Genomic DNA, 14644 nt, shown 5'->3' with positions numbered 1-14644 from the left:
GTGTGTGCTAATTATGTATTTAAAAATTATAGGTTTTATATGGACAAGCATCCCTGGAAGAAGAGTATGCTCTCTATTCACAACCATCCTTAATGACTCTTTAAATAGAGATAACCATTCACGTTGTGGACAGAGGAAGCAAATTTGGTTTAAATGGCTTTTAATCATCTATCTTTGTGAAATACACAAGCCACAACTAATCACGATTGTAAACATAGATAAAGTTTGAAAATTAAATCAAAAAGCGAGAGTAGAGGAAGGGGAGAAAGATAACAGTGATAGGTTTTACTAGGGCTTCAATTTTCATTCACTTGGGAGTGTTTTAAGTCCTCTAATAATCTAGGTAAGATCCTTAATCCTTCCTACTATCTTCCTACATATTTGTCTTAGCAGATTTTTTAGTTAGGAGTTGTGATTTTCAGACTCCAGGGTCTAGATTTGAACCTAATGGCTTGAATGGAGCTATTGAAAGTCGATTTAAGTTTTTATATTTATGATTGGTGACTTTATAATGTTTAAGTGTTAAGTTTGGGGTTTGGATGAACCCTAAGCCAGTTGGAACTTTGAGAGCAATATAATGCATAATCTAATGTTGTTTGAGTTTAGGGAAGCTAAATGATGTTAATGGAGTATTGTTAGAGCATTGGATTAGTTAACGATAAAGGTTTAAGGTTATGAGTAGCTAATTTGAGCTAGATGTTGGTTATGTTAGGATTAATAATTGATTATTAGCATTTGATTGTATAAAAAATTTAGTTGCTTGGAACTTCTTTGAGATTGTGAAGCTTTAGGATTCCACAGACAATCCTTTTTGATAATAAAAGGGTTAAGATAACTAAATAATCTACTTACTTATTGATTTGTTAGATCATATATGATGTTTTATAAAATGTGTAAATATGTAATTATATGTAAATATATGCAAGTGCAAGTATGGGTGTGTGAATTGGTTTTAAAACTCTATATATAAAGTAGGAAAGATGGTTTTAAACCTACATTATTTATCTTTATTTTAAGTGTTAGTTTTATGAATTTAAATTCTATAATAATGTGTTGATAATCATGGACTGTGTGATGTGGATCTATTCAACATGTGGTTGCAGGATCTTGCACATATATGACATAGATTAATGCAACATGTTGTTGCATAATTGTTCATGTAAGGGTAGGAGGTTTGCTTTAGGAGGGAGTAGCACAAAATCGTATGGTGTCTACCAACACTGCATGTGGCCCTAATGTTTCAGTTATATTTGTTTGGAAGTCTTTGCTTATCGCATGTGGTAGTAGTTAAGCATGCAATGCCCTGATTACTCAAAAAAGGGGGAAACCATGTTCTGGAAGAGGAATGGAACTTTAATCTAATTACTTTTTCCTATCTGGTAAGCTCAGATTCATCTAATCACATAAGCTTAGCTCAGTTGTGTTATGAGCCCATAAGTTCAACTACTAGTGTTCAAAGATTCAGTTGGAACTTGTGAATTATGCATTATGAATTGTGAATTAATTATAAATCATAATAATGTTTGTACATGATCGTGTAACTCATTTAATATCTCACATTGCATGCTCATTTATGTTTGACTTGTTAGTAGGTAGTATAGTTTATGTGATTATTGAGATTCTATCTTATTTGTTGGTTCACAAGTTATAGGCGACAAAAGCTTAAATGGGCTAGCCCTAATAAGTCCGATTATATCTCAGGACTCCATTTTGTAAGGCTCCGAGTGTTTCTCAAGGTTGGAGAGTTGGTCTTGAGGCCTCGGGCCTTATTTTTCTCTTTTTTTCAAATTAAAAATATAAAAAAAGTTATTACACATAAATATTAAATTTAAGAAAATAAATTTAAATCAATCAACACCGCAATAAAATATGTAAAAATAAATATCCAAGTCTAATAAAATAATAACATCAAAATTAATACAATAAAATTAAATCTTGATAGCATCATCAGCTAAATCTTATGAATGAATGAAGAGAGGTGAATGGGTATAGGGGTCTTCTTTTTTTTAGTTAGATACTTAGTTTTTTTTTTTTATTTTTTTTAAGATTGAAATTTACAATAATAAGAGCTAAAAAGACCTGCACGAATTACCATTTTCTATCTTAAAATAGTAGCATGACCCTAATTATTTTAAATAGCTCAAAAGAACAAGCCATGAGGGCTTAACCTTCAGTTGACAGCTTTAACACTAATAACCATTGCTATATCAACCGATTTTTTTAACTCTAAAATTGTTTTCAAATCAACATAATCAAAAATTTTTTAATTTTAAAAAACAATTCTAAAAAATGTAATATAAAATACAATTTTTTAAAAAAGAAAAATTTAAGACAAACCCCTTTATTACTTCTTTCCATGTTTTTCTCTACTTTCATTTTTTTTATTTTGTAAATGATATAGTTACAATGATGTCTTTACCTCTCTTTGGACATTAACTAGAACTGTCGTATTGTACTCGTTTTATTGTTGATATCGTCACTTTGCTTCCTTTTAAAAAAAGAAAAAAGAAAAGATAAGCTAGGATTTTTAAAGGAATTTGATTAAATTTGACCTTTGCAAGTGAACAATTTGTGTTAACTGTCACATTAATTCTTTAATATTAATAAAAAAATGTGTAAACAGAATTGAGAACTTAAATAATGTTTTCTTCCTTGAGTTGGCCAGGCTTAAATTGGGTATGCCTGAATAATACATACATTCAAAATAGTAAGCTATTAAACTAAACTGCTAATAGCTCAAAAAGCCTAATATGAATAGTGCACACAATTCATCACATGAATTACATGTGTCACAGGGTAAAACATATCTTATATTGTGAATACAATAGAACAAAAAATTACTAATAGGCATCGGTCTTAATAGAAAGGACTATAGCCACTTATGCACGAAATCTTGAGCTTGGATCGGTACAAATGCAAAAAACGTCTTTGAAAGAACTTCCCTCAATTATGCTCAACCATACTCAAATTTGTCCAGAGTCATATAAAAAGAAATACAACACAATTATGAGATAAAGAAATTTAAGTAGCAGCCAATTAGAGGGACGGATAATATCTTAGGTCTTGCTGAGATTTGTTAAGAAAAGCTTCTCAAATTCTGAATCCACATTGAGTGCCACCTCTTGTACTGCTGGTGATATTGCCTCCCAAATTGATCCCTTACCCGCCAGCTCCACAAAGGCAGGCCTACAATATATATATATATATAATATATATATATGTATATATATATATATGTATTATTTAAATGTAAAATCGTATATTCAATTTTTTCCATAAAAAGATCTGTAAAAAAAAACTGTTCATAAACTATAAAGGAATAATCAATTTTTAGTCTTTCAAATTTGTCTCGAACTTTCAGTTAGATTTGGTTTTTAAGTTTAACTTAAAACTTTTTTTGGCCAACTTAGTGCCTTATGTTCTTTTAAATTATCATGTTAATATTTCAAGTTCTAAAACACAAATTGACTCCCAGTTTAATCTAATGTATAAAGTATATTGATGAATTAACATGTATATGTACAGCTAAATGAAAATAAATTGGCCTTTAAATCAATTTAATTTTTATTGACCAAGTCACTTACACACTATATTTTATTCTTTTTTAGAATTTAGAATTTGGTTTTTTCTACCTAAATAATTATATTTTTTCATCAATATATGTAACTATCATTAATATTTTTTATTCTATATTAGCATATTCTAACAATGCTGTATTTTTTTTTAAATAATAAGGACCAAATCGATAACTGTGCCAAATTTAAGAGATAAAAATAATAAAATTAACTAGAGGGACTAAATTGATAACTAAAAGAAAACTTAAGAGATCAAAAATTTCATTATCTCAATTATAAATAACACAAACTATTTGAGTAATATTAAAGAATCAAAACTTAAAACTTACTTTTTGGTTGTGAGCATAGAAAATGTTTCCATTCCTTCATCACCAGCAATATGTGCAACCCCAAAGAATGACGGCACCATAATTAATTGACCCACCTTGACCTCAGAATTCAAAACATTTTTCCCTTTCATCCCCACAACTTCAACCCTACCAGATCCTCTTGCAACATAAATCACCTCAACCCCACAATTCACACTTTGAATTGGTGCCCTAATTTCACCACCTCCAAGCCTCACTCTCACCACACTCAACCCAACTTCCCCATAAACCCAAACTCACTCTTTGTCAAACTCTGAACTGACCCGCTGCCACGGCTCGCATCTAAGTTAAAGACTAGCTCTCTGGTGAAGTCTATATGGGGATCAGGAAACTTGGGATGCCCTTCTGGGAGCTTAATGATTAGTAATTCTGTTTGGGATTTGGTGAGCTTGGTGCCTGATCTGTGGTGAAGTTGTAAAGTTTTTTGATGAGTTCTGTGGAATAACCTCCTAAGAAGCTTAGGGCTCCAGTGAGGAAGAAGTAGGTGAATTGGCCAGGGACAAAAGACTGAGAAGAAGTTTGACCAGAAAAACTATGGTGATGGGTTGCTGAGAGTGATTAGGGTTGAACCACCATGACATTGCTCCTTTAGGGACTGGGATCACATCTCCTTTCTTTAGGCTCAAAACTATTTCTTTTGTTGTGTTTGGGAGTACCATTCCCACTAGCCCATCAGTCCCTGTTGTATGTTAATGGAGCATCAAGCGCGCATATATATATATATATACATCAATTGATAATAAAAAATATTTATAGTGAACTATATATGGTTTCGTAGATAAGGATTTGTAGGTTATTATTTAGTGAAAATTGCAATCAAGGACTTGCAAAAATCAATGATAATCATTAAGAATCACAAAATCTTGAAATTAGACTTTAGGAACACGGTCCTTGTTTACAGTTTAAAAATATAATGTTTTAATTAAAATCCCTTATGTGAAATGCACATTTTATCACTTATTTTTAAGGGTATTTTAGTCATAACAATAGTTTATAAATTACAGAAAAAAGACCCTAGCACTTAAATTCAATTTCAAAGCTTTATAGTCCTCAATAGTTATTACTGATTTTCCTTACCTTATTTATAATTTCCCCTATTATTTATCAAACTACTTGTGTCATATATATTTATGTATTAATGGAGGATTTCACTTATTTTTGAAGTTAAAATTAATTAAATATAAGGATGAGAAAATAAATATTTTAATTTATTTGATCTATTACTTAACCACAGTTGTTTGAGTTAAGGAACGCTAATTACTAAATTAAGAACTAATTCTTTAATTGCAAGTATTTCCTAAAATTTTTATTGTGCAAATTTTATAAACTATATTAAAATCCATAAATTTGTAATTAAGTACTCTCTCTAAACTGTAATATATATCATTGTTAACTAATTCAAGGTTTATGAAAAATGTTAATTGAAACTTTATTTTCTAAAAATGTATATCTTTTCATTTATATACTTTCAAGAGTTCTTAATAATATGTGTACGATTTTTAAATATAGAGCATTTAAAGACAAGAGATGAAAAAAAAAAAAAGCAAGGGTATAACTGAGGAAAAAACATAAAATCTACAACAATGCCTTATCTTTTAGATCAAGAGTTGTTTTTAAAAGATGGCTTATATTATGCTCTGGAAGGAATAACTTGTAATAGACTATACTATTTAAAGCTCGTGAATAATATATCTAACAAATTTATCAGAATCTACATACACTACTAACAACGCATAAAGTATTAACCATTTGAAGAGAAATAGATACAAAGAGTTATCCATTAATTAATGTGTATATGTTTCAATTATTTTAGTATAAAAATATTATTATTTTCTATGATCAAAATCATTTTTTCCATTGTTTATGTATCACATATGTCAGACAAGTTGTAAAGCATGTTACTGAAAGAATCTTAATTAATAACTTTCGCATGCTTAACGTGAACATTACTCTATTTCTTCCTTAGTTTTTTTAATGATATGATTTTTTTCTTCCAAGTTTCATAATTTTGAAAATCGGACCACACCGGCTACCAGGTTGATTAGAAAACTAATGAAATCTTGACTTGTTTTTTTTTTTATTATTTATATGTATCCTTATATTAGAAGCAATCCTATTGAAAAGACTATTGAGTAATATATATATATATATATATATATAGACAACTCTTCCAATAAAAATTTAAACTTTAATTTATCAGGAACTGATTTCTTTTGCTAAGCCCAACATATTCATAACCTTGACATGTTTATTTAATTTGAAGAAAAGGGAGAAACTAATAAAAAAACTAATGAATCAAATTGATTAAAACCAGTAAAAACCCATCAAATTAGCCCAAACGGGATTTTTTTCCCCCAAAGGTAAACAAGCAATGTTTCCACCTAACAACAGGGAAATTAAAGTGCTGAATCGAAATTATTGTGATTTGTGGGAGCATAAAGGTAGAACGATAAAAAAAGGGCAGCAATGTTTAGATTCTATATTTTTGAAAGTCAGATTAGAAGAAAAAAGGAATTTTAATAAAAGAACTTTTAAACCTGATTTTTACAATCCCTTTAAAAACAGGCTCGGGTTTTCAGATCTTTTATTTTTCTCTATCTTGTTTTGAATAGGATGTTGTTGAAATTATTAAAAATATTTGCTTAAAATTGTTAATATTACAAATTAAAATAACATGGTTGAAATTGTTTGGTTTATTTTTATTTTTGAATTAATAACACAATTGTTTAAACTATGTCCCAACATAATTAGAAATTTAAACAACAAATTAGACAAAGGCATGCAGGCTTTCTAGCCTGATTCAAAGCTCTATCAATAAGGATCAAGCTTGAAAAACATGATTAATTTAGAATATATATACAAGCTTATAGACTTAAATCTTTAAAAGTTGAGCTTATAAAAGTCATGAGATAAATCAATCCTTATTAACAACTCTACACAAAAAGACTGACCTTGGAGGACGTAACCAAGTTTGTGAGAGTCAGCATAGTGAGGAAGAGCGAATCCAGCAGGTTGAAGCTGAAGCCAAGCAGCAGCTACATTGGAGCAAGCCATATCAGAAGAGGACCATACATAGTATGCTCCTCCTTCTCCTTCAAACACTTTCTCTCCTGTTTCTGCTCTTAATTCTTCCAACTCCATTCTTGATGGATCTTAATCCTCTCTCTCTACATACATATAAATAACAGAGAAAATGAAAAGTAATCACTGTGATTATTGAGGGAATAAGAAGTACCTGTGGATATACAGTAGTTGGAGCTACCGAGAGAATTCTAGATACCTTCCGAGGCTGAGTAAGACTTGAGAGCAATTTCTGTGAGAAGCTAGTGATGTGGCTAAGGATGGCTGTATTATATTTACAGCTAAACATGTTAAATCATTACTTATTACCAACAAAGAAAAATAAAAAAGCTAAATTATTGCTTGACAACTTGCATTATTTAAAATTATCTTTGGTCCAATCATGCATTTTTTTAATTATTATTTCAAATTGCTTGTTTAACATGCCTTAGAATATAATTTAATCAATAATTAAAAGGGACATTCCGAGGTCTTATTTTATGATATATTTTTTGATAAAATTTTTAATTTTTTATAATTTTTTAAAATACCATTCATTTAATAAAAGAGAGAATAATATATTTAATACATTAAATAATAAAGGATGATTTTGGAATAAAATTCATTGACAAATCAAAGCATTTTATATTATAGAACATAGAGTCACTTCAAAAAATATTTTATAAAGTGAAGCGAAAGTGGTAGTAATTATAGGAAAATTATAAATAGTTTTCATAAAAAAATTATTTATAAATAATTTTTATAAAATTATAAAAATATACTGACATCATGAGACTTGATTGTAATTAATTTACTATATAAATAATACAAAAGACCCTAGACTCTTACCCTGACTAGCATTAACAGTAGTCACTGATTGGTTAGTTTAATGTTTTTAAGTCAAACACCATAGATTAATAAATAAGTATTTATAATTTACAATTAAAACTTATTTACAAGCCAGCCTATTGTAATATTAATATTTTAATATTTATAAATCAAAGTTTTTAAATTTACAAATTAAACTTGCAAATTAAAATCTTTAACTTGTAAACCTGTGAAATTTAACATATAAGTTTGTGAAATTAACTTGTAAATATTAACTTATTAATATTATAAGAAGTCGATTTATAAATATATAAAAAATTTGAGTTGTAAATTTATTTATAAATACATTACATTTGACTTGTAAATATTAAAATATTTTTTGATTAGTCAATACTAATCAGTGATCGATCAACAATTGCTGGATGTCAGTCAATGCCAATTAGAGAGGTTAGAGTTATTAAATTTTTTATACAAGTCTCATTTGTAATTTTTCTAAATATATATATTTATATAGCAAATGAGTACCTTGCTGTGGTAAAACAACTACACTAGTGATATTGTCTTACTAGCAGATTTGGACCATTCACATAAAATATGGATAGTTTTTATTTTAGATTAAACTTTTTAACATTTTAATTCTTTTAAATTTTGAAACATGCGAAATGTAGAGTAATTTAGCTGTCACCTGCAAAAAAAGTAATGATAGCGATCAATAATAAAATACCATACAGTCCTGTTTAGAGTGAGAAATTGTAACATCATGAAAGATTTAATCCTAATTAATTAAGTAAATGAAGTTAACTAAATAAACTAATGCGTGTGCTTGCAATATCCTTCTCGGTCAGCTTGATGGCCCATCCTCGCTTAGTTGCTCTTGGCTCTAGGTGCTTGATTAAGATTCTTGCCGTCTCACTTCAAGTGTTCTGGTGCCGCGATCTTTGATATTTCCTCCTAACACATGCTTTTGCTCAATCTCTGATTTTCATAGTTATTATAGCCATGGATGCTCATCTCGCGATGTTTGATTCTCGGCTTCAGGTAACGGTGCTTGGCTACTTATTTCTGGGTTCGTTTTGGTTCTCGCACTTGTGTTCTGGTATTTTATAGCAAGACTAATGTTTTGTTTGGCTGGAAAGAAAATATGGAAGGAAAGAAAACATGGAGAGAAAACATGAGAGAAAATCAATTTTTCTCTATTTGGATAGGGAAGAAAAAATGAGAGAAAAGAAAAAGTAAGAAGAAAATAGAGTGTGGAATTCACTGTATTTTTCTTTCAACTTTTTTTCTAAAAGTGAAAAGATTTTGAAAGTAATTTTTTTTTTTCACAATCTACCCTCCCTCTCTATCTTATCTATTTCACGTTCTGACTCCCAGAAGATTATTTAATTACATTAATTTAATTTTAATTAAACAATTTGATTTAAAATTTTTAACTTTTATGATTATGAATTACATTAGTTTAACTATTTAATTAAATAATTTAGTCATTGGCTGATTCAAGTATCTAGATTTACTTGATAGCAAACATCGTGGTCTTGTGAGTAACTCTAAATTTTAGGGGAGAGATGTTCTTTCTTTTGTTATGATGGCTTTGAGTTAAACTTTATGAGCTATTGAATTTATGACCCATTTTTTTTTGTTTGTTTTTCATTTTAGGAAATAGAGGTTGCAAAGTTGCTTGAATACAAACACATTTGACTTTTGTTTATAATATTTCATGACCATGTTTAATTTTATTAGTGCTCACTTTTGGTTTTAAAATGTGAAAATAATATATTTTATTAAATTATTTGATTTTAAAATATAATATAAAAATACATTTTTAACAAATGATTTGATTTTAAATTAATTTGATTATATTAATTTTAATATAATTTCTACTTTCAATTTATTTGTATAAATATAATTACATGAAACATGATCTATTTTGATATAAGGGTATTATAGTCATTATAATATCTGTTCATTTTCTTTTCTCTCCATTTTCTCCTGTCCATCCAAATAAAAGAAGTGATAATATTTTTTTCAGTTTTCTCTTCTCTCTATTTTCTTTTTTCTCAACTTGTCTTTCCATTTAAGCGGAGGATAAAGGAGGGAACCTAGACAAATAGAAATGGTTGCACTTGTGTTCTAGTACTTCATTGTTTTTGTTATGTTCTCAATAGATCTATGAATATTCTTAATCTCCTGCATTACATTCCCTTTTCATTTATACAAATTCAGCCCTTAAAAGAAATTCACATTTTTCCCTTCATTCTTCAATGGCCATCTTTCAGAACCACATCAAGTCATACAAGAAATTTTAGGTTTTGATAGTTTTAGTGATTTTAGTTGTGTTCTGATTGGTGAATGCAGTTGAAAGCGGTTTAGTGAGAAGCAAGCAAAACAATGGCGGGGGTGAAAATCTGTAAATGAGTTTGTTCTCTTTTGCAACTTGGTTAAATTTTATAGCAAAATAATGCTGATCAATTATATTTTGCTTCCATCTGATATTAAAGATTTGAGGAAAGCTAACTAGGTTTAGCTTGGTATGGAAAGAACAGGGGTCTGATTGTCCTTTTCTGATTATTTTCTGCTTAGTTTCATCTTACTTCTAATTTTTCAAATATTATATATATATATATATATATATATATTAGAATTTTTATTTGGATTTGCTAGATTTTTTAAAAAAATTTAAAATATTTTAATTAATTTATAATTTTTATTTTTTTAAATACATGGGCTTATAAGCCGACTCTAAGTCCCTTGAATAAAAGTTGGAGCTAAAAAATAAAATATTTTTTGGGAAATAAGTTTAAGGGTTAGGTCCAACCATTTTCCAACTCTTTCTTATTTAATATAATTTTTTTAAAAAATAATAATCAATCTACTAATATTATTTCAATTTTAGACATGCTATAATTATTATTTTTTTAAAAAAATTTTACTTTTTAGATTAAATTATCTTGTATTCTTTGCTCAAGGTATGTCATTGCAGCCAGGATCCTTATTGCTCCCTTTAAATCCATCACTCCAGACGAGTTAGTAACCTATTCTAATATAAAAGAATTTGTTAATGGCGTAAAACAATTTTTAAAATAAAAATAGAATATGTTTTAATTTATATTTTTGATTACTTACTTGAATACATTAAAATAAATTAGTTTTCATTTTTATATCTTTATTTTATTTTTACATTTTAAATATTAAAATATCTTCGTGCAACTCTCAGGAAATAATTCTTTTTTTTTTTAATAGACGTCGATGAGATCACCTTACATCAACATGAATTATTTTTTAATTGATATAATCAAATAAATTTTTACTTTATTTTAATTTAAAAGACAACTTTAAAACTGTGTGACAACAAAGTTTTTAAAAATAAAAAATGAAAATAAAAACCAAATAGACCCTATGTTTTTCATCTATCAAGTCCAGTGACGGATCCAAAAAAATAAATTCATGGTAGCATAATATTTCTTAAAATAAATCTTAATATTTTATAAAAAATATAAATTAATTATTTACTAAATTATATTAAAGGTATAATTTAATAAAACTAGATAACAAAAAAATGCATGAATAAAACATAAAATTGTAATAAAAAATTTATCTTATTATATAATTTTTTTAATTTCTATTAGTTTCATGTTTTTTATTTTTATTAAATTAAATATTTATACCTCTCTTTTCATAGAAAATAATTAATTTATGATAAAAATTTTTGATAAACAAAATATTCTATTAAATTATTACTCTTCTATTCTAAAACTATTTCTATTTAAGATACACTACATCGATAAGATTTTAATTTATAAAATTTTTAGTGAAATAAGAAAATTTTTTTTAAGAGAACAAGTGATTTTTTTTTTAATAACTAAAATCTTCTAAGATCATCTTGCATGTTTCTGCACGTCCTTGATTAGATCCAAAAGGTATTCAGCTTGTACTTATCTCCATTAATCCGATATCATTCAAATCATATTAGAATAAGACGGGATATGAGATTATCATCGAGATGTCCCATCCCATTCCAAATATTATATATATATATATATATATTATTTTTATTTTAAAAATATACATTAAATATATTAATTATATTAATATAATTTATACTTATGTTAATTATATTAATTATAATTTCAATACTTGTAATTTTTATACAAAACTAAAGTGTTTTGTATCAATAATTTTAATAACATAAAGTAAATAGGGAAATATCTTTCTTTATAATATATTAATTATATTAATATAATTTATTCTTATATCTATATATTTAATAGCTTTTATTTATATTTTATTTTTTATTTTATTTTTGAAAGAGTAATTAGCTTTGGACATCTTAATTAAAGTAGAAGAAAAATGATTTGATGTTGTATTGAGCTTGCCTAGTGTTGTTGCTCTTATAGCTTAAAAATTTCTTGTAATTACTATTATAATATGTAGTTGTGATCAATATAATTTAATAATTAATTTTTAAATTATTGTGATTTATATATTTGTATTGTTTTGATTTTAAAGTTAATAAATTATATAATTTAAAATTTAAATGAATGTTATTATTCAATTTTTTTTATATTATCTGATTTATCGTGACAGCAGAACGTCCCGATCTAATTTTAACTCCTAACTGAATGAGATGACTTTCAAAACGGGACATAACAAAAGATAAAAATTCAGTTTCAGTTTTTTTTTTTTTTTTTTTTTTTTACATGAGATACAGGATAGGAGTATCCTGATCTTATCTTATTGCGTGATCACTCCTACCATATCCTTATTAAGATGAAACAGGTTCTTGAGTTCTGTCTCTGGCAATGCTCTGTAATAGCTTCACGAGAGTCATTTTCAATAATCATTTTGTTTTTGGCCAAACATTTTCGATAACCATTGAAAGCATGAAAACTCACATGCATTCGGACGATTAGACATTTTCAATATTTTATTTTGTTTTCAACATTTGGACGATGGCTATTTCAATTTATATTATTCTTTCCTATCCAAGGCACTTTTAAATACAATATCATAAATTAATAAATCTTATTGAATATATTTAATAAATTTATTTTTTAATAAACATAAAATCTTAAAAAATATATTTAATTTAATATATTAAAAAAGAAAGGATAAAAATTAAATAGAGAGAGAAATAATAGTATTGAAATAAGCTTATTAATAAGACATTAATCTTATTAAAGTATCTTATAATTTAGAATAGGGGGAGGATTAATTTATTATAATGTATTATATAAAAAAAATAAAAAACATAATTTTAAGTTCCTATAGTTTCATTAGTTATTGCTTTAATCCTCATAGTTTTTTCTAATATTTTTAATCCCTATAATTTCAACAAAATTAAATAACATTTGTTACTTAAGTCTATAATTTCAGTGTCTTCAAACTAGAAAAACTGAAAATAAACTAGAAAATTAAAAGCAAAATTGTATAAAACTATAAGGATCAATAACTATATTTTTCCTAATAAAAAGTTCATGCCTTAATTAAGGCTTTAATAGAAGATGGTGGATAAAGCGGTGCACAGGATGGGATGAAATTGTGATGACCCTTCCCAATCGTCTCGAAAGCATTTTTATCCTGTTTGGAATTGGAATGAGATGAAAAAGATTGAAAAATTTTAGTAAAAGGATGAGGGTGGAAAAAAAAGCTGAAAAAAAAAAAGAGGGTCAATTAACTAGTCACTTTTGACAATATCCCTATTTTTAAATTTTAAGTAATCGGGCATACTTTTTCACATTTTTTAATAAAAATTCACTTTTTTAATTACGTTTGGATGCATTAGGATTACAAATTGAAGTATCCTTGACAGACAACTAATAGTAAACATGAGTTATAAAAATAGCAAAATCACAATATACAACAAAAAAACATAACTCAAGTTCAACACAACACAAATAAATAATCATAAATCACAAGTAATAAATTATTATAAAAATAAAAATATTGCGTTAGCTATTGACTTTTCTTGCTGGGTATGGAGCAGAAACGATAGGAAGAGTGCATTACCCTTGCTGCAAAAGGTTAATTTTAGAACAAATAAAATAAATTTATTATCTATAAAACAAAATAATTAAATATAATTAAATGTTAAGGGGCAAACATGCCCTAGAATTTTTTCAAGACGGACGGCTGGTAGTATCCTTATTATTTCACTTTTGAAATATATTTATTTCTCTCTCCCTTGATGAAGAGTGCTCCCTTCAACTCCTACTATAAGATGCTTTTTAGAGGAATTATTTGGTCTGTAATATAAGGCACTTGATGCATATTAATTAATTTTTTTTGTTCAAATTTACATCTATTTAACTCATTAATTTTAAGAGAAAATGTATTATAAATTTAAAAATTGTTCATTTAAATATGAGCAAAAGTTGAAGGTTTATTTCATTTTCATATAAAATCAATAATTTAACTACCTCTTTTTATATCTCAACAAGGTGATTAGAAATGCCTTATGTTAAGAATGGGGGGAGACCCTTTGGAAATCGGGGGAAGGGGGCAATAGTAGTGGAAGGACACCGCATCTTAATTCAAAACCTTTAGGCTCAAGTTTATGGATATTTTCTCTTCATTACACATTAATTATTAAGCTTAACTTCATCCAATGTGAGACTTCTTATATTGTCTTTAATCCACTCACATTTGAATAACTTAACAATCTCCTCCTCAAGTGTGAATCCACAAGTTTTTCATATCAAAGATAACCCGAACATCAAGTCCTTACTTTTTTTTTTTCTTGTTTTAGAGCCAGCCTAGTTTTTGGGCTTCAAATGATATGGCGCATACAAGTTTTTACTCCAGCAAGGGCCAATC

General features: G+C 27.2%; 1 protein-coding gene across 1 annotated transcript; it reads right to left on the bottom strand.

Annotated features, from left to right (window-relative positions):
- Positions 1-4035: 4035 nt before the first annotated feature.
- LOC129307160 (11S globulin seed storage protein Ana o 2.0101-like) lies at positions 4036-7294 on the bottom strand. Its single transcript, XM_054948043.1, has 3 exons — positions 7224-7294; positions 6895-7110; positions 4036-4622 (listed from the first exon to the last, which is right to left on the bottom strand). Exons 2-3 carry the CDS (start codon positions 7082-7084, stop codon positions 4402-4404), a joined length of 411 nt encoding a protein of 136 aa, XP_054804018.1. The 5' UTR covers positions 7085-7110; positions 7224-7294; the 3' UTR covers positions 4036-4401.
- Positions 7295-14644: the final 7350 nt, after the last annotated feature.

This window comes from Prosopis cineraria, unplaced genomic scaffold, assembly GCF_029017545.1.
Source record: "Prosopis cineraria cultivar Desert tree isolate PC_DT_omini unplaced genomic scaffold, ASM2901754v1 PC3, whole genome shotgun sequence".
NCBI lineage: Eukaryota > Viridiplantae > Streptophyta > Magnoliopsida > Fabales > Fabaceae > Prosopis > Prosopis cineraria.
Note: the sequence above shows the minus strand (reverse complement) of the source record. Positions and strands in the feature narration are given on the sequence as shown.

Coding starts and splice junctions, on each gene's coding strand:
- LOC129307160 (XM_054948043.1), bottom strand. CDS start 7,084: ATGGAGTTGGAAGAATTAAGAGCAGAAACAGGAGAGAAAGTGTTTGAA. Junction 4,623..6,894: donor ACTTGGTTACGTCCTCCAAG/GTCAGTCTTTTT, acceptor AACATACAACAG/GGACTGATGGGCTAGTGGGA.